The sequence below is a fragment of the Zalophus californianus genome, chromosome 7, assembly GCF_009762305.2.
Source record: "Zalophus californianus isolate mZalCal1 chromosome 7, mZalCal1.pri.v2, whole genome shotgun sequence".
Taxonomy (NCBI): domain Eukaryota; kingdom Metazoa; phylum Chordata; class Mammalia; order Carnivora; family Otariidae; genus Zalophus; species Zalophus californianus.
The window spans coordinates 50,640,163-50,663,568 of record NC_045601.1 but is presented as its reverse complement, the minus strand read 5'-3'; the positions used below and the strand labels follow the sequence as shown (position 1 = coordinate 50,663,568).

At 41.3% G+C, this 23,406-nt stretch overlaps 1 protein-coding gene across 2 annotated transcripts; it reads left to right on the top strand.

Annotated features, from left to right (window-relative positions):
- Nucleotides 1–320: 320 nt before the first annotated feature.
- Nucleotides 321–23,197, top strand: AMD1 (adenosylmethionine decarboxylase 1). 2 transcript variants are annotated; one of them, XM_027602853.1, is made up of 9 exons: nucleotides 321–764; nucleotides 17,016–17,102; nucleotides 17,934–18,060; nucleotides 18,632–18,734; nucleotides 19,845–19,887; nucleotides 19,991–20,135; nucleotides 20,246–20,338; nucleotides 20,418–20,573; nucleotides 20,971–23,197. In XM_027602853.1, the coding sequence occupies exons 1-9, from the start codon at nucleotides 655–657 to the stop codon at nucleotides 21,109–21,111; spliced, it is 1,005 nt and encodes a 334-aa protein (XP_027458654.1). In that variant the 5' UTR covers nucleotides 321–654; the 3' UTR covers nucleotides 21,112–23,197. The 2 variants fall into 2 exon arrangements, with proteins under 2 accessions (XP_027458654.1, XP_027458655.1); XM_027602854.1 differs by lacking the exon at nucleotides 321–764 and adding an exon at nucleotides 1,143–1,162 and having other exon boundaries at nucleotides 20,971–21,818.
- The last annotated feature ends 209 nt before the right edge of the window (nucleotides 23,198–23,406 follow it).

The following is a 23,406-nucleotide window of genomic DNA, read 5'->3' as shown; positions in this document are numbered from 1 at the left end:
GCTAATCAGTTGTTTAACGCAGCGCGGCACAGCCTTTCCTCACTCCTTTCCCGTTCTCCCCACCCATTCCGCATTCGACCCCAGGTCCCTAATCCCCAGCCGGACCACACAGCGCCGTCTCCCGCCCAGGGAACAGCTCGAAGCCGAACCGCAGCACGGCGGGCAGCTCCCCGCGCTCCCGGCAGGCGGGCCGCCAGCCATCCGCAACTCGGCGGCTGCTGATTGACAGGCGGCCGCAGCAATGAGCCTCAGGGGCGGGATGCTGCGTCACTTCCTGGCCTTTCGGGGTAGATGGGGTATATAAATGCGGTGCTCACGCAGCGCCCTCGCTTCCACAGTATGGCCGGCGACATTAGCTAGCGCTCGCTCTACTCTCTTTAACGGGGAAACAGCGGACTACAAGAGACTGAACTGTATCTGCCTCTATTTCCAACAGACTCACGTTCAACTTTCGCTCACAAAAAAAAAAAGCCGGGAAAATTTTATTAATCCTTTTTTTTAAAAAAAAAGTTAATATAAAATTATAGCAAAAAAAGGAACCTGAACTTTAGTAACACAGCTGGAACAATCCGCAGCGGCGGCGGCAGCGGCGGGAGAAGAGATTTAATTTAGTTGATTTTCTGTGGTTGTTGGTTGTTCGCTAGTCTCACGGTGATGGAAGCTGCACATTTTTTCGAAGGGACCGAGAAGCTGCTGGAGGTTTGGTTCTCCAGGCAGCAGCCCGACGCAAACCAAGGATCTGGAGATCTTCGCACCATCCCCAGGTGGGTGCTGGGGGCTGTCGCCGCTTCGAAGGCATCAGCCACGGGCGGGGGCCGGGTTCTCGCAGCCTTCAGGTGGGGGCAGGTCTCCGGGCTGGGCTCGTTTCGGTGGCCGTGGAGGGGGCCCCGGTGCTGGGGGAGGGGGGGAAGCGGCCGCGTCCACGCGGGGCGCGAGCCGGCTCCTCCCGCCGCCGTTGCTGGGCCGGGCGCTGCCCGGGGGGAGGGGAGGAGGCCGGCGCGCCGCGTGCTCAGGTAACGTCTCCCGCGCGGCGTGCGGGGCGGCGGGCGGCGCCACTGGGGGTGGTTTGTGGGCCCGCGCCGTCCGACTTTCCCCTCCGGAGTTGGCGGTCCGGGGCCCCGGGTGGGGACGTTTTGGGGCCGCGCGGGCTGCCTCCCGGCAGGTGTGGCTCGACAGGCTTAGTCAGGCGCTAATTTGGGCGTGCCCGTCTCGGAGAGCGGGGAGGGAGGGAGCGAGTCTGAAGCCGGGCTCCTCTCCGCGTGCTGCGAGAGGAGGGGGCTCTCCCGGTCTCGGACGGAGGGTCTGGCGCGCAGGCCTCCCGCCCGCGGTCCGCGCTGGCAGCATGTGGCGCCCGGGCGGCGGGGATTGGGCGGGAGCAGTGTCGCAGTGGCTGGGCCCCACCGCCGCCTTAACGTGCTCTGCACCAGATCCTTTTCGGGGCGGCCCCGGGAGACGGCCGCGGAGCCCACCTTGGCTTGCCCCCCGAGACTTTTGACCTTGGGAGTGAAACCTGTTACCGCGTCGGCGGGTTCCGGGCGAGGTGCGGGGTGCTGGAAGGTTTGACTGCATTTACGGGCTAGAGGCCCGTCCGAGCCAGGACATAATACCTTTAGTGCCTAAGCCTGCAAAGGAATCTGGGGCCCCAGCTTCCCACCCCGGGCAGTCACGCGAGAGGGCTGGGCTGATCGGGCAGAAAAGGAGAGGTCTTGTGGTTTGGGGAAAACTAAGCGCAAAAGCGCAGGCGGTTGCGAAGGTGCTGGGCCTTTCTCCGCGGCGCTCACACCGCTAGCCGCCCCTTGCTTTTCGGCGCACAAGTGCGGCGAGTGTGGCGGTGCGGCGGAGGAACCGGCGCGGCTGCCTCATTGAGGCGACGACCAATGAGCTCCGGGGCCCGACAGAGAGCCTGGCCCCAGGGTGTGGGCCAATGGGCGTTTCAGGAATGTAGGCTGCGCTCGCTGCCGTCCCTGACAAAAAGCAACTGGAGAAGGGAATCCAGGCGGACACGTGCTGCCGGGACTTTTAAGGCAGTATATCTATCTTGAAGGATTCTTCTGCTGGAAAGCGTCGTGTTAGCTAAAATGTGACAGGTCTCATTTTTAAAGCTTTGTGCGACACTTAAGATGTCTAAGGTAGCCTTTTACTACGTGCCAGGCTGAGCTTTAAACATTTTATACTATAGGAAGCAGTTACTTACAAATACGGGGAAGCTTAGTATTTCCTCCATTTCACAAAGGGGAAAACTCCGTGGTGGTGGTGGTATGCGTCTGATGAAACCATTGTGATTAGATAATGTTAGAAAAATCCTGTCAGTGAAGAACTAGTGGGTGAGTCGTATAAGGTGGATAACAAATTGTTTTGTTCTTGCTCTTTAAATGTTTGGAAGCTTTATTTGTAAGCACACATTCTTAGTAAAGGAAAGAGGGTTTTTCCTCCCTCCAAGTTCTTAGGCAAAAATACCAGAATTTAAGCTTGGGCTTTCCTCGTTGAGTTTCCTGAGTCAAAGAGGGGGAGAAAGGCTCATAAAGGGTAGCTTGCTTGCTTTAAATGTCTGAGCACTACTTTTCCTTTGTATTTTCGGCTGCTGAAATTGTTTTGCTCCCTTGGTGTGGCTCTTAAAATGATGGCAAAAGTTAAACCTTCAAGGACAGAATATTCAATTTTGTTCGTTAGTAGTGCCACAGCGTTTTATAGACATTAAACATTAGTTAAAGCACTATTTTGAGAGTTTATATCACATTTCAGCTGTTGGAGGTAGAGCAAGGAAGAACTGAAAAATCTTCCATTTAGCTGAAGTCCATTGGCAACCTTGGTAGGAACTTTTCTCTGTGACATGTCAAGCAAGGATGCACAGGTTAGATTATTAACTAGGAGGTAAAAATACGTGAAAAATAGTAGATGCTAGGTAAATCATCTAAAATCAGTGGCCTGGCCAGAGGGATCATTGGCTTCTGGTCTTTTGAGGAGTTGGGTGTTAGGGGCTCCAGAGGAGGATTATAATCTAGAAGAGTAATGCATCATGAAATGGTTAAGTAAGTACATTGCCTTGGAATATCTAAATTTGAATTCAGACAGCATTCAGTAGCTAGCTGTTTGATATTTCCTCATCTCTAAAATGAAGACAATAGTGTACATACCTTCATAGGGTCATTGTGAGGATTAAGTGGGTTAATATATGTACAGTATTTAAGAAACTGACACACAGTAACCACTCTATTATATCATCTTCTGGGGGGAGTTGTTTTGTTTGTCTTTAAAGACCACACCCCCTTTTTTCAGATTTTATTTACTTGAGAGAGAGCAAGCCAGAGAGAGCTTGAGCAGGGAGGGCAGAGGGAGAAGTGGACTCTGGGCTGAGCAAGGAACGGGACGTGGGGTTCAATCCCAGGACCCAAGATCATGATCTAAGCTGAAGGCAGACGTTTAACCTGCTGGGACACCCAGGCGCCCCTCCTTTTCTCCTTTTTTTAAGCAAACAAGCCTGGGGAAGAAATTGTCAAGATTGTAGTGTAAAAGACTACATGTTAAAGGGTGTCCTAGCAATTCGATGTATTTTTATTCGAGTAGAGAGTTTTAGATAGCATCATTATATTTTTATCATTAAATTTATGAATATTTAATGATAAAAATATAAAAGCCAGAAAGTCCTTGCCTCCACACCCCCACTCAGTAATTCTATTAAAATGCAACTAAAGTCATAGAGGACATTAACAGACTGGATTAAAATAAACAAGTAAATAAATTACACTGTTTAAAAAACAGATAATAACCTAAGGTCATGGAAAGGATTAACTGTGAGAAGGCACAAATGTCCTAAGAGGGCCTTGCTATAGATGCTAGACATTAAAAAAGTTGTTAAGGGAAAATGCCCCCTTGTACTTTTTTCCAGTTACTATCCTACCCTCTCCTCCCAACTTCTAACCACTCTAGATTAGTTTTCCCTGTTTTTGAGCTTTAAATAACATGGAATCATTTAGTGTGAATCATTACATAAGGCCTCTTTTGGTCAGCCTTATGTTTGACGTTTTGTGTCAGTGTACACAATTTTTCATTCTATTGTTAATGGGTATTTGAGTAGATTACAGTTTGCTATTACAAATATATTGCTATGAACACTAATATGTCATTTAGTGAACAGTATGCTTTTCTGTTAATAAACATCTAGGAGTAGAATTGTTAAATCATAAGGTGTGCATATGTCCAGCATGAGGGTGTTAGTTGCTCCATATCTTCATCCAACACTTGGTATTATCTTTTTAATTTTAGCTATTGTGGGTGTATAAAAGTATGTACTTCCCTTCGGACTAATGGAGTTGAGCATCCTTTCATGTCTTAATTCACCTTTTGGGTATCTTTTGTGAAATGCCTATTTTGGAATGCCTTTTCAATTTGTAGGAGTTCTTTATATATTGTGGATGAATTCTAATATGTGTATTACAGATACCGTGCACCCTCAGTGGCTTCCCCTTTTGTTCTATTAGTAATAGCTTTAGAAGCAGAAGTGCGTAAGTTTTGTGTTTTGGGGTGTTTTTGTTTTTTTGTTTTTTAAGATTTTATTTATTTGAGGGGCGCCTGGGTGGCTCAGTCGGTTAAGCGTCTGCCTGCGCCTCAGGTCATGATCCCAGCATCCTGGGATCGAGCTCCGTGCTCAGCAGGGAGCCTGCTTCTCCCTCTCCCTCTCCCTCTCCCTCTGCCTGCCTGCTTGTGATCTCTCTCTCTCTGTCAAATAAATAAAATCTTTAAAAAGAGAAAGATTTTACTTATTTGAGAGAGAGAAGAGAGCATGGGGGGTAGGGGGGACACTGCAGAGATGGAGCAGACTCACCGCTGAGCAGAGAGCCTAACATGGGGCTCGATCCTAGGACCCAGGGATCATGACCTGAGAGCTGAAGGCAGAGGCTTAACGAATTGAGCCACCCAGGCGCCCCAGAAGTGCATAGTTTTAATGTAGTCCAGCTTACCAATATTTTCCCTTTAATGGTTAGCAGGTTGTTTTTTTGTTTTGTTTTTTGTTTTTAAGTAACCTATACAGGCAACATGGGGCTTGAACTTGATCAAGAGTCTCATGATGCTCTACCAACTGAGCCAGCCAGCTGCCTCTGGTTAGCAGCTTTGCATCCAATTTAAGATATCTTTGCTCATTTTAGATTAATGAAGATGTTCTTTTTTTCCTCCCAAATTTCATTTTGCTTTTCATATTTAGATCTGCATTCCATCTGGAATTTTATTTTTAATACAGTATGAGGGAATACAGTGCACTTGAAGCAAAATTGGCTCATCTTTCCAAGCTTTAACTCCAAGTCAATCTGGAACTTCGCTGTTAAACATTTCCCTACTCTCCTGTAGGCCAGTTAGAAGAATTTACCTCACCTGTAGTCTGAACAAATTACAGAACACTGAGAATCTTTTTACTTGAGGGAGACAAAGGGTACATTATATAGTTTTTGTTGTTTTGAGAGAGGAAGAGAGGGGGCAGGAGGGACAGAGGGAGAGTTTTTGTTTTTAAGATTTTATTTATTTGGGTAAGAGGGTGAGGGACAAGCCAACTCCCCACCAAGTGCGGAGCCCAACTCAGGGTTTGATTCCCCAGGACTCCGAGACCGCAACGGGAGCAGAAGTCAGACACTTTAACTCACTGAACCACCCAGGCGCCCTGGGGGGAGAGAGAGTATTAAGCAGGCAGGCCAGATCTCACAACCCTGAGATCATGACCTGAGCTGAAATCGACTGGGAGTCAATTAGACTGGGAGTCAGTCGCTTAACTGACCAAGCCACCCAGACACCCCTTTTTGTTCTTGGGTTGTGAGATCGAGCCCACATCGGGCACTAAAAAATAAAAATAAATTTTAAAAATGGAATATCTTTGTGTGGCTCAGATTGAAGAATACTGGTTAACAATATGTTGAAGAAAAGTTGCAGTCCAGTGTGTACATTAGAAAAAAGGAATAGATGATATGTTCTAAAACAGACCTAATTCACACATTACTTGAATTTGAAATGTAAAAGGGGTGGTATATTAGGTTTAACCTGCAGTTTCTCCAGCAGTTTTTCAGATCTCGAAAGGATCTGAACAGAAATCAGTGATCATATATTAAAAGGTCTTAGGGTTGCTGGACCAAACAAAAGCCTTTTATGTTAAGGAAATGGCAGCTATGGGGAGGAAGTCTGTTAGAAAATAAGAAATTTTGCTGAGAAGAAAGATTTTTGCTTTTGAGTTTATAACCCTGAGCTATTTTCCTAGTAATGAGGTGGGTTCAGATGGGAAATTGTAGTGGACATGAAGAGAATAAAATATTAACTATGGGAAGGTTAGAGGTGTATTATTTTTGCACGGTTAATGTGAAACCATAAAAACTAGGATCTACAGTGTTCATGTTGAAGGCATTTAGGACTAGTGGGATGTTCTATTTTTCTCCTTCCAATTTTGTAAGATAAAATTTGATTTTTAGTAAAGGATTGGGGGCAGTTGCAAAGATTGTAAATCACATCTCAACATTAACTTTCCCAGAACTCCTGTCTGTCTTAACCACATCATTGCACAGTATTGCAGTATCAGTGATTTTACATTGAAGAGGTTTACAACCCATTGCCAAAACCTTTTAGTGTAAATGTTTGTAGTAGAAAAGCTTCATATTGAATTAAGCTTCTCGTTACATTCTTCACAGAAGTTTCAGAAAAGTTTGAACTGCTATCCCTGAAGCACTCTTTATAAAGAAGTATGCATTGAAAGTAATAACTGAATGTAGCAGTAATTATACTCATTGTGATTAAAATTAGTGTATTTTCAGTTGATTTCTTTGAACAAAAGGGGAAGAAGCCTTTTATTTTTCTGGTTATTTGAACTAACTGCCCTAATTCAGGGAAGATATCCAGAATTTCTGGTCAGTCTAGGCTTCGCTAAAGAATGATCTCCTGGGTGGCTCAGTCGTTAAGCGTCTGCCTTCGGCTCAGGTCATGATCCCAGGGTTCTGGGATCGAGCCCCACATGGGGCTCAGGAAACCTGCTTCTCCCTCTCCTGCTCCCCCTGCTTGTGTTCCTGCTCTCGCTATGTCTCTGTCAAATAAATAAAATATTTTTTTTAAAAAGTGATCTCCTGGGGCGCCTGGGTGGCTCAGTCGTTAAGCGTCTGCCTTCGGCTCAGGTCATGATCCCAGGGTCCTGGGATGGAGCCCCGCAATCCGGCTCCCTGCTTGGCGGGAAGCCTGCTTCTCCCACTCCCCCTGCTTGTGTTCCCTCTCTCGCTGTGTCTTTCTCTGCCAAATAAATAAATAAAATCTTTAAAAAAAAAAAAAAGTGATCTCCTATCTTAGGATGGTGTTGACCCAAAGACTAATACACTTGGGTAAGGTGTAGAGGCCTGAATGTAGTATGGTAAGGGGAAAGTCTCTAAAACAGATTAGTGTGACTTTTGGGTAAATTACTAGGTAACCCTGAACCCAGTTTTTATTCGCATGGAGGACTTTCAAATGCAAATTTCTAGGCGCCATTTGCTGCATGTCTGACCTAATGGATCTGAGGTTAGGATCCAACTCATCGGGTGATGAGAGTGATACTCTGCTCTGGCAGGTTTCCTCCACCTGCCAGCAGCATTCTGTTCCCTCAGACATTTATTTGTAAAATTGTGACTTAATTTAAGTGGGTAGTGTTGTAAGTATAGTCACACTGTTGATGTCTAGAACTTTTTCTTCAAAACTGAAACTATACCCGTTCATTTCCCCTTTCCTCTTCCTGGAGTCCTTGGCAAACATCTTCCTTTAGGATTTTGGCTACTTTAGAAACTTCATAGTACCTCATAAATGGAATCATACAGTATTTGTTCTTCCATAACTGGCTTATTTCACATAGCATAAGGTCCTCAAGATTCATCCATGTTGTATGTATATATCACATTTTATTTAGTAATCCTTTGATGGACATTTAAGTTGCTTCCATCTCCTGACAGTTGTGAACAACAACAAACATGGGTGTGCAAATACCTCCTCCAGACCTTGTTTTGAATTCTTTTGGATATATACCCAGAAGTGGGATTGCTGGATTGGTCATATGGTAATTCTGTCTTTAGGGTTTTGAGGAACTTCCATACTGTTCTCTGTAATGGCTATACCATTACAGCAATGATGCACAAATGTTAAAATTTCGCCACATCTTTGCCAAAACTTGTTCTCCTTTTTTTTTTTTAACTTAGAGTAGACATGCTAATGGATGGGAGGTGTTATTTCATGGTTTTGATTGGCATTTCTCTTACTAGTGATGTTGAGCATCTTTGCATATGCTTGTTGGCAGTTTATCTTTTTGGAGAACTGTCTATTCAAATCCTTTTGTCAGTTTTTTAATTGGGCTAATTTATTTAGTTACTTTTTTTTTTTTTTAAGTGTTCTCTGTACCCAATGTGGGACTCGAACTCACAACCCCATTTGAAGAGTCCCACACTCCACTGACTGAGCCAGCTAGGTGCCCCGTTGGGTTATTTGGTTTTGCCCTTGGGGAAGTTCCTTACATAATCTGGATATTTACCTTTTATCACCTATATGATTTTGCAAGTATTTTCTCCTGTTGAGTACTTTCCTATGATGTGCAAAAGTTAAGATTTGATGTAGCTCCATCTGTCTTTTACCTTTGTTGGCTGTGCTTTTTGTGTCATATCACGAAAGCATTGCCAGACCCAGTGTCCTGAAGCTTACCCCTATGTTTTCTAGAACTTTTGTAGTTTAGGTCTTAATTTTGGTCTTTAACCTATTATTAATGAATTTTTGTAGATGGTGTAAGGTGAGGATCCAACTTCATTCTTTTGTGTGGACACCCAGTTTTCCCAGCACTGTTTGATGGCTCCCTCCCCCAATTTTGTAGTCTTGGCACTTTTGTTGAAGGTCATTTGACCTATGGCATTTCTTTTTACATACAACATTTAAAAAATGTAGTCCATTGTCCATTTTGGGTTTTGTTGAATCAGATGACCTAGAAGTCTGTCATTTTACTTGTGTCTTTTCCCTTGTAGATGCTCCAACTTGTTCTGTTTTTATTAAACCACAGATTCTTAAGAAAAAAAAACTTCAAATATAATATACCATTAATGTTTTGCTTTCTGGCATGGTGACCTAATACTTAATCCATGTACTATTACTAGTAAAGAGCATCCTATTTTGGGGGGATACTAACCATGATCTGTGTGTGACTAAGATCCAATAAAGCTTTATTTACAAAAGGAGGCTTATTTTCCTGGAAGAAATGTGATAAAATAACTTGCTGAAATTCTCAGCTGTTTCTGGTGTTAATTTTTCACCTTTCTCTTTATATACATATATAGCATTGTATTGGCTTTTTTAGTTTTCTCTCACATCTTGCCCCTTGATTTACTATTTTTCTGAGCCTGTTGGCTCTCCTAAGGTGGTCTTTTTGGTTGATCATTTAGCTATGTGGGTTTGTTTGGTTTTTTTTTTTTTAAGATTTTATTTTCATTTATTTGACAGCAAAAGAGGGAACACAAGCAGAGGGAGTGGGAGAGGGAGAAGCAGGCTTGCCGCTGAGCAGGGAGCCCGATGCGGGGCTCGATCCCAGGACACTGAGCCAAAGGCAGACGCTTAATGACTGAGCTACCCAGGCGCCCCATCATTTAGCTGGTGTATTAAATAACTGCATTCTTTCATACTATGACTTTGAAAAAATACTAGAGGGTTTCTTTTAGGGGAGGAAGTTTGGTTGCAAAATTTATTAACTAATGGTGAATGAGTGCAAGAGCATTTTGGTTTCTCTCAAGATAGAACAAGCACACTCTGCTGTCTCTTGTGTTTACTAAACCTTGGGCAGAATGCATGGAACAGCTGAGGACTTTGAAAAATAAATGTTAGCAGGTGAATTGAAGAAGGGAACCATAACTCAAAATACCACTGAAACAACTGTGATTCCGTTTTTTTGTTGTTGTTGTTGTTGTTGTTTTCCTTTGGTTATCCCTTGGGGTGGTCTGAAAAGCTGCCAGAAGCTGGTAACTGCACACTAAGTGCAGACAAAAAGACTTCAAGAGAGGTCTTTTTCTGGGCTGCGGAGAAGGAAAGGGAGCCGGCTTCTTTGAGTCAGAGAGAGTAGGGAAAATCCCTGTTCTGTTTTTGTATTGCTTTGCTTTTTGTGTGTGTTCTGCCCTAGGCAGTCCTTTAACAGTTGTGGTGGCTGCCCTAGGCAGTCCTGTAACAGTTGTGGTGGCCGGAGAGATGCCTAACACTCTAGGTGCAGGAGGGAGACCCCCTTTTTGACCTGAGGAATGTGGTCCCAAGAGTGAAGAGCATTGTGGCTATTCCTATTGCTCTTTTCCCTTTTTGTCGTCTACCCATTTGGCCACAGAGGGACAGATAGTCACAGGCAGCCTGCTGCAGGTGGACAAACTAAAGCCTTGGCTTTTTAGCCAGAGAACCCAAGAATTGGGCCCCCCCAAACCAGAAGTTGTCAGCAAGATTATGGGAAGGAGAGAGGTGAAGAAAGTGATCCCATAAAGGTTTATATAAATACCACTGAGCTGCTCCTGTATAGATCTGATCATAAACGGTATATCAAAGGCTTTGAAAACTGATAGATCACCGCCCAGTTCCAGTCTGGCCACTGGGTGACATGAAGGCAGGACAAATTTGAATACCATGGCAAGGGCTTTCATAACTAAACTGAAACCATAACATAACCCAGAGAAGCTGGATAGAAACTTGAAGACTGAACTTAACCCTTTTTTTTTTTTAAGATTTTATTTATTTGACAGAGACACAGTGAGAGAGGGAACACAAGCAGGGGGAGTGGGAGAGGGAGAAGCAGGCTTCCGGCAGAGCAGGGAGCTCGATGTGGGGCTCGATCCCAGGACCTTGAGATCATGACCTGAGCCAAAGGCAGACGCTTAACAACTGAGCCACCCAGGTGTCCCTGAACTTAACCATTTTAATTGCCTGCTAAAACAGTTTTATTTTTTTTTAAAGATTTTATTTATTTATTTAATTGACAGAGAGAGACAGCGAGAGAGGGAACACAAGCAGGGGGAGGGTCAGAGGGAGAAGCAGGCTTCCCGCTGAGCAGGGAGCCCGATGCGGGGCTCGATCCCAGGACCCTGAGATCATGACCTGAGCTGAAGGCAGTCGCTTAACCAACTGAGCCACCCAGGTGCCCCTAAAACAGTTTTAAAAATCAACATGCTCCATAGGATTTAAACAAGATTTAAAATTATATAACATGACCAAAATGTTCAGGATGCGATCATAAATTGCTCAACTTATGAATGGGAAATTCTCAGCATCCCTCAAAGAAAAAAGACAACCTCAAGGTGATGCAGATCAAGCTTTACAGACAGCTGTCATAACCATTCTATAAGAAATGTGAACATTCTTAAAAGGAAAAGACAAGATCTTAGAGAAATAGAAGATGGAACTTAAAAATACAACCGGAAAATAATTTCTGGAATAAAAAGTTTCCTGGGTGGGCTCTAGTAGATTGGAGATGACAGAGTAAGTGAACCTGAAGATAGATCGGTTAGGAATTATCCATTCTGGACACAGAAAAAAGATTGGGGGCAGCAAATGTCGCACAGGTCCCAAACAGTAAAGGAGTATGTAACAATTTTAGATTTGAACATTTTAAGGCTTTATGGGGAACCTGGCTGGCTCGGTTGGTAGAGCATGTGACTTTTGATCTTGGGTGTAGGTTCGAGCCCCACTTGGGCATAGAGATTACAATTAAAAATAAAAAACAAATTTTGGGGCACCTGGATGGCTCAGTCGTTAAGCATCTGCCTCTGGCTCAGATCATGGTCCCAGGGTGCTGGGATCAAGCCCCACATGGGGCTCCCTGCTCGGCAGGAAGCCTGCTTCTCCCTCAGCCACTCCCCCTGCTTGTGTTCCGTCTCTCTCAGTCAAATAAATAAAATTTTTTTTTTTTTTTATTTTAAGGCTGTTATTTTCCCAAATGTCCATAAGATTGAATCAGGATAGGGGCGCCTGGGTGGCTCAGTTGGTTAAGCGACTGCCTTCGGCTCAGGTCATGATCCCGGAGTCCCGGGATCGAGTCCCGCATCGGGCTCCCGGCTCAGCGGGGAGCCTGCTTCTCCCTCTGACCTTCTCCCCTCTCATGCTGTTTCTCTCTCTCTCTCTCTCTCTCAAATAAATAAATAAAATCTTTAAAAAAAAAAAAAGATTGAATCAGGATAATTTTTGCCAGATTCAACAAATAATTGAGGATCTCTTACGAACTGGGCTAGGCACTGGAGATAAAAACAAAACACAAACTCCCTAACTATATGGAATGTCTAGTGGGATTTGCATGAATACCAGAATAGCCACACAAATAAAATGCTTTGGTAAGCTTTCTGAGTATTAAAACTTTTTCATGAAAAGATCTTTGATCTGGTGGGAATAGTGAGGTGACTTGAGGTAGAAGAAGGTGCTGAGGACAGGGTACGGTGAAATCCATTCCAGCGGTACTCAGAACAAAGTTTACATTTGTTGTCCAGCATAATTATAATACTCTCTTACACTCTCATGTGGCTTGATTTGGGTGAATAAATTTATGGTGCCCTATTTCTAGGGAGAAAATGGTTGGTGGAAAAGTCCCATGTGACTGAAATACAGGAAATGGGGATAGAGCTAGTTACCTATATATTTGTCGGTGTGTGTTTTTTTTATTTCAGCTGCTCTTCTGATTCATTGTCTTTATATTATAAAATTTGAGTCAGATGAAAAGAGGGATGCCAGGAGACCTGAAGATTAGATAATTATTCAATGGGAGTAAAAAAGGATCTCTCTGAAATGAGGTACTATTGGGGTAGAGTGAGTATACTGAAAATAAAGAATAAAGGCTCATAATGAGATAGATCCTTAGCCCTTTATCTTTTGCCTACCAGAAATCTTCATGTTCTCCAGGCAAGAGAATGGAATATTTGGATAAATCTGACCTGCCCAGGAAAGAACTTTAAAAAAAACAAACAAACAAACAAACAATAGGGAGGGAGTTGCCCAGTGAAACCCCCCACAGTGCCCTGTATAGAGGCCCATAGTAAACAAGCCCCATCCATGTGTATAGACTTTCTGACTTAGCTAAGTCTTAGTACCCTAATCTTGGCCAAGAATCACTCAAAAGAAATGTTGAAAGGAAACAGTTGGGGGAACATTTGAAGATAAATTAATGCATAAAAAACCAAAGCAGGGACGCCTGGGTGGCTCAGTCGTTAGGCATCTGCATTCGGCTTGGGTCATGATCCCAGGGTTCTGGGATCAAGTCCTGCATCTGGCTCTGCTCAGCAGGGAGCCTACTTCTCCCTCTGCCTGCCCTCCCCCTGCTTGTGCTCTCGCTCTCTCTCTCTGTCAAAATCTTTAAAAAAAAAAAAAAAGAGGGACGCCTGAGTGGCTCAGTCAATTAAGCGGCTGCCCTCAGCTCAGGTCATGATCCCGGCATACTGGGATCGAGTCCCCCATCAGGCTCCTTGCTATGCGGGGAGCCTGCTTCTCCCTCAAGAAAGAAAAAGTCACAGAGCATTATTAAAAGTCTTAATATACTGTTAACACTGCTGTATGATACATGAAAATTAAGAGAAAATCCCAAGATTTCTCATAGTGGAAAGGTTTGTTTTCTTTTTTTGCTTTTTTTTTATTGTATATGTGAGATGCTAACTAAACTTTCTGTGGTAATCATTTCACAAATGTGTAAGTACAAACCCATTATGCTTAAACTTTCAGTGATGTCAATTATCTCAATAAAATGGGGTGACAGAGTCTGTATGAATAGTGAATATAACTGAGGAGGTAGTGTGTTCTGTGGGTGGAAAAGAATATTTGCAAGAGTGCTGAATTCTAGTGGGGAGTTATTAGGTAGGATCTGAATTAGATAAGCTCTAAAGAGAGACCCCTGTGCTGCAGAATTTTACTTAATGCCTCTTATAGTGGGTATTTTTATTATTTACCTATGTATCCAGTGCTTGAATTCTTACCATCAAGTACGTAAATTTATTTGAGAGAGAGAGAGCACGAGCGGGGGCGGGGGGGAGGTTCAGAGGGAGAAGCAGACTCCCCTTGATCCTGGGACTCCAGGATCATGACCTGAAACGAAGGTAGTCGCTAAACCCAACTGAGCCACTCAGGCACCCCAGCAATAGCTTCTCTTAGAGCCCCATTACTTCTTTTTGCATTAAAGCATATTATTTGTGGAATTGAACTACAGTGGGTCCTGAAATGTTCATAATAACATCAGTGAACTTTTGAGCCTTAGAAATAAAAAAGCCCAAGCTATTGCATGGCCACCTACAATAAGAGGATTAAAATGGGCGCCTGGGTGGCTCAGTCGTTAAGCGTCTGCCTTTGGCTCAGGTCATGATTCCAGGTCCTGGGATCGAGCCCCACATCGGGCTCCCTGCGCAGCCGGAAGCCTGCTTCTCCCTCTCCTACTGCTTGTATTCCCTCTTTCGCTGTGTCTCTCTTTGTCAAATAAATAAATAAAATCTTAAAAAAAAGGATTAAAATGATCAGTTTGTGTTGCTCAGAACTGGGTCTCAGTTTTAACTTTTTCTTCTTAAACAACAAATTGTACCATTTCAAAATTTTGAAACAAACTGCCAAGATATGGCGAGTCTAATATGTATTTTTTCGTTATATAAACAGTTGTTGGCACCTTTTTGAAAGAAAGCTAATTGTTAGCTTTTTTAAAAAATTCCTTCGCGGGGCGCCTGGGTGGTTCAGTCGGTTAAGCATCTTGTTTTTTTGGCTTAGTTCATGAGCTCAGGGTTGTGAGATCGAGCCCTATGTCAGGCTCCACACTCAGCAGAGAGTTTGCTTCAGATTCATCCTCTTTCTCTTTCTCTCCTTCTCCTCCCACTCCCCCTCTAAATCTTTTAAAGATTTATTTATTTGACAGAGAGCAGGGGGAGCGAACTGGAGAGGGAGAAGCAGGCTCCGTGCTGAGCAGGGAGGGGCTCGATCCCAGGACCCCTGGAATCATGACCTGTGCCAAAGGCAGACACTTAACCTACTGAGCCACCCACCCAGGTGCCCCAAAAATAAAAATAAATTTTAAAAAACACCTTGGTAAAGTTATAGGCAAATAGGTTCTATAATCATTAGCAAGCCTAGGGCGCCTGGGTGGCTCAGTTGGTTAAGCGACTGCCTTCGGCTCAGGTCATGATCCTGGAGTCCCACATCAGCCTCCCTGCTGAGCAGGGAGTCTGCTTCTCTTTCTGACCCCCCCCCCCCCCCGTTCTCGGTGCACACGCGCGCTCTCGCTCTCTCTCTCTAAGAAATAAAATCTTAAAATCATTAGCAAGCCTAACTCATTTAGGTTTTTTCAGGTAGGTCTCAGTACTGTTCAATTTAATTTACCCAATGTAGGAATTACTGCCTTCTGTGATTGGTCATATAATTTCTTTTGGAAAATGATGAAACAGGCACAAAATGCTAGCAGGATTGACTGATAGATACTATGTGGGGTTTTGTTTTTAAGATTTTTTTTTTTTTTTTAAGTTCTCTCTATACCCAACATGGGACTTGAATTCACAACCCTGAGATTGAGTGTTCAGTGCTCTACTGGCTGAACCAGCCAGGTGCCCGGTGCTTGATTTGTAGTACAAAAGAATAAAACATAACCTGTTTTTGTGTGCTGGCTGTGCTATTGAGGATTTCTTTTACAGAGTCTTAATTGGATAAGAAAACCATAATATGCCATTTTCTTGGGTTTACAGGAATGATCTGTCACATTAAGAGCCTTAAAAACATTTCTAGCCTTTAATCCAGTAATTACAAGCTTGTCCTGTGGAATTGTTTTATGTATTTCTGTTTGTAGTGGGCACACTAAAGAGGAAGTACTTCTTAGGACTCAATCAGATAAAATTAAAACCAATTTTTTTTTATTAGAGATTTTTTTTTCTTTTAAATTTATTTATTTGACAGAGACACAGTGAGAGGGAACACAAGCAGGGGGAGTGGGAGAGGGAGAAGCAGACTCCCCGCCGAGCAGGGAGCCCGATGTGGGGCTCGATCCCAGGACCCTGGGATCATGACCTGAGCCGAAGGCAGACGCTTAACAACTGAGCCACCCAGGTGCCCCAAAACCAATTTCTTTAGTTATGTCCATTTGACTTCCATTTTGCTGTCTATTGCCTGTACTACAGACTTTTTACTTTGTTGAAATGTGCATTTTTTTTATCCTATTAAAGAGTTGCATAATGTTCCCCCAAAATCTTACTGACAGTCGAATTGTCAACAAAAGCCATGTTTCAAGTTTCTGATGCTTCTAGACTTTAGACACCACTAGGTATTATGATTAGCTGCTAATTTGATAGAAAATAGTATCTAAACAGTATAAGAGTTTCCAGCTTACTAACAGTTTGGCCTTTAAATCTTTTTGCCGATCTAATCGGTGAAGGAAATGATGCTTTTTAAATTGTAATTCCTCCAGTAGGATTAAAAATCTAAGAATTTGATAGGCATTGGGGCTCCTGAGTGGCTCAGTCAGTTAAGTATCTGCCTTTGGCTTAGATCATGATCCCAGAGTCCTGGGATCAAGGCCTGTGTCAGGCTTTCTGCTCAGTGGGGAGCCTGCATCTCCCTCTCCCTCTGCAGCTCTCCCTGCTTATGCTCTCTCTCTGTCAAGTAAGTGAATAAAATCTTAAAAAAAAAAAAAAAAAATTGATAGGCAAACATCTCGTTTTGACTTAATTTCTTCACTTGCTTGTTGGTGAAAGGTAATGATTTTCCTTGGTTTATGGGCCTTTTAATTATCTCTGTGCATGGCTTACTCATTTCATTATTTGTTTTTTCTTAGTAAATTGCAAATAGCTTATAATTTCCTGTTTTCCAGTTTGCTCTTTGTTACTTGGTGGATATGTCAATATAGATAGGCTTTTGAAATAAAACTAAATGTTACCCAGAAACTGGAACAAAAATGTGACAGCAAATACAAAATACATGGTGTAAATTGTGTTAGAACACCAAAGTGTAAGAGCTTTATAATTTTTATCCAAGTAGGCAAGTACTGTTATGACTTAATCGTCTTTTTTGTTGTTGAATAATAGATCTGAGTGGGACATACTTCTGAAGGATGTGCAATGTTCAATCATAAGTGTGACAAAAACTGACAAGCAGGAAGCTTATGTACTCAGGTAAGTCCTGCAGAAACAATTGTTTGCTACCTGATTTTAGTCTGAATCATTCTTTACATGGGAATAGCAAATTGTTCTCTGGATCTTAGTACTATAATCATTTTTTCCTTATTTTGAGAAATAATGGTATAAAATATTTACTTTAAGTGTCCCTTTGCAGTATATAGGAGAAGAAAGCCATTCAACATGTTTATAGGTACAAAGCTAATTTATCCAATAAAAACATTAGTTTCTTTTCTTTTCTTTTCTTTTTTAATTTTATTTATCTGAGAGAGAGCCCAAACAGGGGTGGGGGGAGAGGGAGAAGCAGACTCCCTGCCGAGCAGGGAGCCAGACATATGGCTCGGTCCCAGCACCCTGAGATCATGACCTGAGCAGAAGGCAGGTACTTAACCGAATGAGCCACCCAGGTGCCCCAATAAAAACATTAGTTTCTTATGTATTATAATGGACCTTGTGGTTACTGGATTGAACAAGGTGCATAAGGTGCCTGGTTTTTACTAAGCTTATGTTTGGCATATACAGATGTTTATTGAATGCTTATGTGTCAGGCCCTAGGAATATAATGGTGAGTAAAAATAAATTCCTTTCCTCATGGACTTTATTATCTAGTAAAAGAAGTAATGAGATGTTTACAGAAATACATGTGAGAGTGGTTGGTACAAGCTGAAGTAAAGTATGACTTCATTAAGGTAGGTGAGGTGAGGAGGAAAGTTTAGAAGTAGATGGGGGTTAATAGCCAAATTATACATGGTAAATAATCTAGTAATAGATTAATTGCATCTCAGTAATACAGAAACATTATAACCTTGTGACTTTTTTCAAATGCAGTGAGAGTAGCATGTTTGTCTCCAAGAGACGTTTCATTTTGAAGACATGTGGTACCACCCTCTTGCTGAAAGCACTGGTTCCCCTGTTGAAACTTGCTAGGGATTACAGTGGGTTTGATTCGATTCAAGTAAGTAATCAAACATTTAATCCTTTTTTTTTCCAGGCAAACATTAGGGCTCTGTGTTATGCATATGCCTAGTAAATAAATTTGTGTGTTTAATGCTTAGTTGTGGTAGGTAATCACTGACTCTTGAAACTGAATGTACACATGTTCTCAGATTGTTGCTTCCATGCCTATTTAAAAGCTCAGATCTGAAATTACTGCTCCAGAAATAATGTACCTTGTTTCTACAGTTGTGACCCATCATGAGTAGAATGGGTATTTTTTAGTTTCCAGAAACTCACAGTAGTGATTTGCATTCCTAAGGCTTTCTTGAGATTCTTCTCCACAACTTGAAGTTGCTCTGTGTAACACTACCTCATGCATTTTGGTCTGGAATCTTGCTCTGACACAGTGGCCTTCATTTTTTTATTGGCCAGCAAAAGACCACTTACATTTTAAACACTTAAAGGGAAAAAACATGTTAAGTTGCATTGGAGAAAATATTTATAGATTTGATTTTGATATACGTATTCAGAAAATAGTTGACTATGAAAGGTGATAGAATCCTACGTATAAAGTTATCTGTCTTTTTCAGAGCTTCTTTTATTCTCGTAAGAATTTCATGAAGCCTTCTCACCAAGGGTACCCACACCGGAATTTCCAGGAAGAAATAGAGTTTCTTAATGCAATTTTCCCAAGTAAGTTTAAATAGACTTGAAACCCATTTCCTTAGAGGGTCTGTCCTTTCAGAGATATTTTTATATATGTGAAAGCTTTTCAGTGCAATTATGATGCATTATATAGTTAAGATAAAAATATCAGTAAAGTTGATGACAAATTTTAGAGTGTGCATGCACGTCAGGTCAGTGCTGTCGAAAAGATGGGAAAAGAAAATGAATTGATCACTTCCCAGAGGGAGAGATCATCTTTGTTTAGCCAGTTGCTCTAATTTATATCTTAGTGGTTGTTCCCTCATCCAGAAGAATGCATGGTCCTTCACGTACCCATGCTAAGATCCTGGTCCGTGTTACAAAACTCTGGCCTGGCATTCTTCTATTCAGGAATTGAGCTGGCTTAAAAATGATAAACACAGATCATAATGTCACTTCAAATACATTGGCAAGATTTTCTTCCATTTACTGAGCTTTTATTTATAGACCTTCCTTTTTGAGTTTCAAGGTCAGGGAACTAAAGGTTATCTAATTAACACCCTTATATCGTAGATGTGGCTGAAAACCTAGGATGATTTTACTAACTTGACACAAAAGCACTCCAGGCATGATTTAAGATTTCCACCGCCTCCCTCACAGGCATGATTTGACAAGAAAGTCCGATTTTTTTTATCCTATTCTTATCTACTAATATGAAATTATACCAGGCTGTATCAGTGCTGAGTATAATTTAGTGTAAATATCTCCCAGTTAATTTACTGTGTTGAGTGAGGCTTTGGAACAAAAATATGGAAAGAATGTATTACATAAAATGACTTGTACGTACTTGGGAATGTAGATAAATGGGTGATCAAATTCCATTCCTTAATGGAGTCTTAGGGGAGAGTGAGCCATGGTTTTCTCAGCACTCAGAGTAACTCACTAGTTGAAGTATATCTCTAAATGACAGTAAAATATTTTTAGTAAAATATTTAGGGGATGACGGAGGGCATCCTGCCTACTTGTGAACTCACTTCCCTTCACCGATAACATTTCTGATAGGAGGCAAGCACTAACACCCTAACCATTAGAAGGGTGGGGGCAAAGCTACCAAATGGAGGTGTTAAATTTACTTTACATTCTCTCCTCCCTCAACAGATGGAGCAGCATATTGTATGGGACGTATGAATTCTGACTGTTGGTATGTTGAACACAGTTTTATGGATTTTTTTTTTTGGTCTTTATAGGATTTATTTTAAATTGCCATTTATCATTTTTAGAAACTACTTTTTACTTTTGTATAGGTACTTGTATACTTTGGATTTCCCAGAGACTCGGGTAATCAGTCAGCCAGATCAAACCCTGGAAATTCTGATGAGTGAGCTTGACCCAGCAGTTATGGACCAGTTCTACATGAAAGATGGTGTTACTGCAAAGGATGTCACTCGTGTAAGCGGTTTCAAGAATGATTCTTGATTATTCTTGGGAACTAAATATTTTAACTCATTTTCAGTTTATTTTTCAAATTTGTATGTAATTCAGTCTTTCCCTTTTCCCAGGAGAGTGGAATTCGTGACCTGATACCAGGTTCTGTCATTGATGCCACACTTTTCAATCCTTGTGGGTATTCAATGAATGGAATGAAATCGGATGTAAGTGATATTTTGCTTAATAATTACTAAATATTTAAGTGTCCCCATTCCATTACTAACATAAACCTATTTCTTTAAGGGAACTTATTGGACTATTCACATCACTCCAGAACCAGAATTTTCTTATGTTAGCTTTGAAACAAACTTAAGTCAGACCTCCTATGATGACCTGATCAGGAAAGTTGTGGAAGTCTTCAAGCCAGGAAAATTTGTGACCACCCTGTTTGTAAATCAGGTAATTTGTTTTATTATTGACCAAATCTTACAGGAAATAAGGATAGTGAGTTGTGTCATAAAATGTATTCTAAGATGGCAGGTATCAGTCAGATATCTAAAAGTACTACTGTTAAGGTTACTGGTAGAGGAGATGCTTTGTATCTTTGATTAGACTTGGTTGTTGCTTTCTATCTAGCCCAAGTGATGGGTTCCTTCTGTCCTGTTTTCCCTGTGGACAGATGGGCAGGTGGGGGAACAATGTAAGATGTCTCACTCCATCTACCCATGGGACAGCTAAAATATTCAAATGCCACAGTTTCTTCAGACAGTAGTCTTAAATACTTTTAAGTGACTTTTGTTTGAAAATACTTTTTCAGATTTGAAACACTAATGCTCTATTTAAAATTTTTCCCCAGAGTTCTAAATGTCGCACAGTGCTTTCTTCACCCCAGAAGATTGAAGGCTTTAAACGTCTTGATTGCCAGAGCGCTATGTTCAATGATTACAATTTTGTTTTTACCAGTTTTGCTAAGAAGCAGCAACAACAGCAGAGTTGATTAATAAAAATGAAGAAAAAACGCAAAAAGAGAACACACATAGAAGGAGGTGGTGGCTGCTTTTTAGATATTGATATCGGGGGCCGTGCTTTCCATAACCACCACCTTGTAGCTGCAGAAAGCCCTAGATGTAATGATAGTGTAATCATTTTGAATTGTATGCATTATTATATCAAGGAGTTAGATATCTTGCATGAATGCTCTCTTCTGTGTTTAGGTATCCTATGCCACTCTTGCTGTGAAATTGAAGTGCATGTAGAAAAAAACTTTTACTATATGAAACTTTACAACACTTGTGAAAACAATTCAATTTGGTTTACGCACAGTGTAATATTTCTCCAGGTATCATCCAAAATTCCCCACAGACAAGGCTTTCGTCCTCATTAGGTGTTGGCCTCAGCCTAATCATCTGGGACTGTTCTATTAAATTGCTGCCAGGATTTTACATCCAGTTACCTCCACTTTCTAGAACATACTCTCTACTAATATTACTGAAACCAGTTTCTACTTCATACAGATGTTTTTTGCAACAGCAATTAAAGTTTATCTTCCATGAGTCAAGTCCTCTTAAGAAAATGATTGCAGTTATCCATTTTGTGTATCACTATTTTAACATTATTGCTTCCTGTAACTGTACTTCCTTTAATTGATTTTGTTCCTCACCATGGTGTCTTGCCTCCCAACCCCCACCTCAATAAAGCAATACACTGTTACACTGTGGGTTTATACTAATCTTACACCCGGGAGGGGGAAGGGAGAGTGGACCCTGGGCTTAATTTTCTTTTTAAGGTCAAGGGAGTTTGGCCTCCTTTTATATTGACATGGGCTCTTTTGGGAGATAGTGACAAAAATAAACCTGTTGTTGATTAGCAAGGAAGACACATTTATATTAGGGTATACTGGCAGAACTGTTCCAGAAACTATGCCATTCTGTGTTCCCATTAAATGAGATTAGCTTCTCAGTAGTACCATGCCTTTAGTAATTTGATAAGTAGTTATATAAAAATTTTTATCACTTAAGTTTATTAGCAAGGAAATTAAGATAAAGGTATTTACAGGATTTAATGAGTCAGCTCAGATGATTCACCTTAACTTTTATTTAGCAGCTATCTCCAATCATTTTCATTCATAATATACCATAAAACTTGGGTTGAAAATGGAGTCTTGTCTTTGTCATCTTGTGACTTAAAGTTCTTTGACTTTGTAATGCATTATGATAGTGTTCTGACTTGAACTGTTTCTCTTCCTGGTGTTCCTTTCACCATGATTTCATAGCATCAAGTGAAACTTCCCAGAATGAGAACTGTTCAGGTTATTCAGACATACACAGTGAAGCAGAATGCTATCCATAAGACAAAATTCCAAACTGGTCAATGGGAAATGACTAGAAATACAGGCTTTGAGGAGTTGGCATCTTTTAGCTATATTTGCAAATACGAGATTAAGCAGCTAAGAAAACAGAGTTGACTAAATTTTTTATATTCTTGTCCTCACAAAATTTTTTTTCTTTCTGGATTGACGCAGTGATGTTTTTGTTCCTTCCGTATTTATAAATGAAACACTTTTTTTTAGTGTTTCTAAACATAAAATCTACTTGGTTTGAAATCAAGTGGTTGGAACACAAATCTTGACTTTTATTTTAAGCATGTTGATTCAAAGTTTCATTGAAGAAACTTTCAGTCAATGGATCAAGTTTGATTCTGTAATTAGCACACAGTACCTAATGTTTCGGTACTGTTTTGAGGACCAATGCTCAAAGTGGATTTTGTTCTTGAACAGTGTCCCAGTAGATTTGATGACATTTGTTGGCTTGAGGTCTGATTTTTTTTTTTCTCCTAATAGATAAAGATTTCTATCTAATATTGAAAAACTGCACAAATTTGTATGGAATAAAGCCTAGAAAAATTAAAACTACAGATTAAATAGTAATTGAAATTAATCCTAGTGTGTATGATAGAGGAGGGAAAATCTTGGTGCCATTATTTCTCTCTTCATGGTGTTGGACTTAAATCAGTTGAAATGTATTTCTGTACCACAATTTAAGCTTCAATAAAAGTTTGCTTAATTCATTGTCCAGTGACATTCAGAAAGTTTTCTGTTGATGTCTAGTATTTGGTCATGTATACTATTTAAAAAATGTATCTACAAATTTTTGTGATTTGAGGAAATTTATATTTGGTTATTTCCTAACATTTGGGAGAATAATCATGAAGACATGACATCTTTAAGCTCCTGGGAGAATAATTTATACTCAGATTTAAGCATTTTTTTGTTAGTGGCTTCATAACTGAAGCT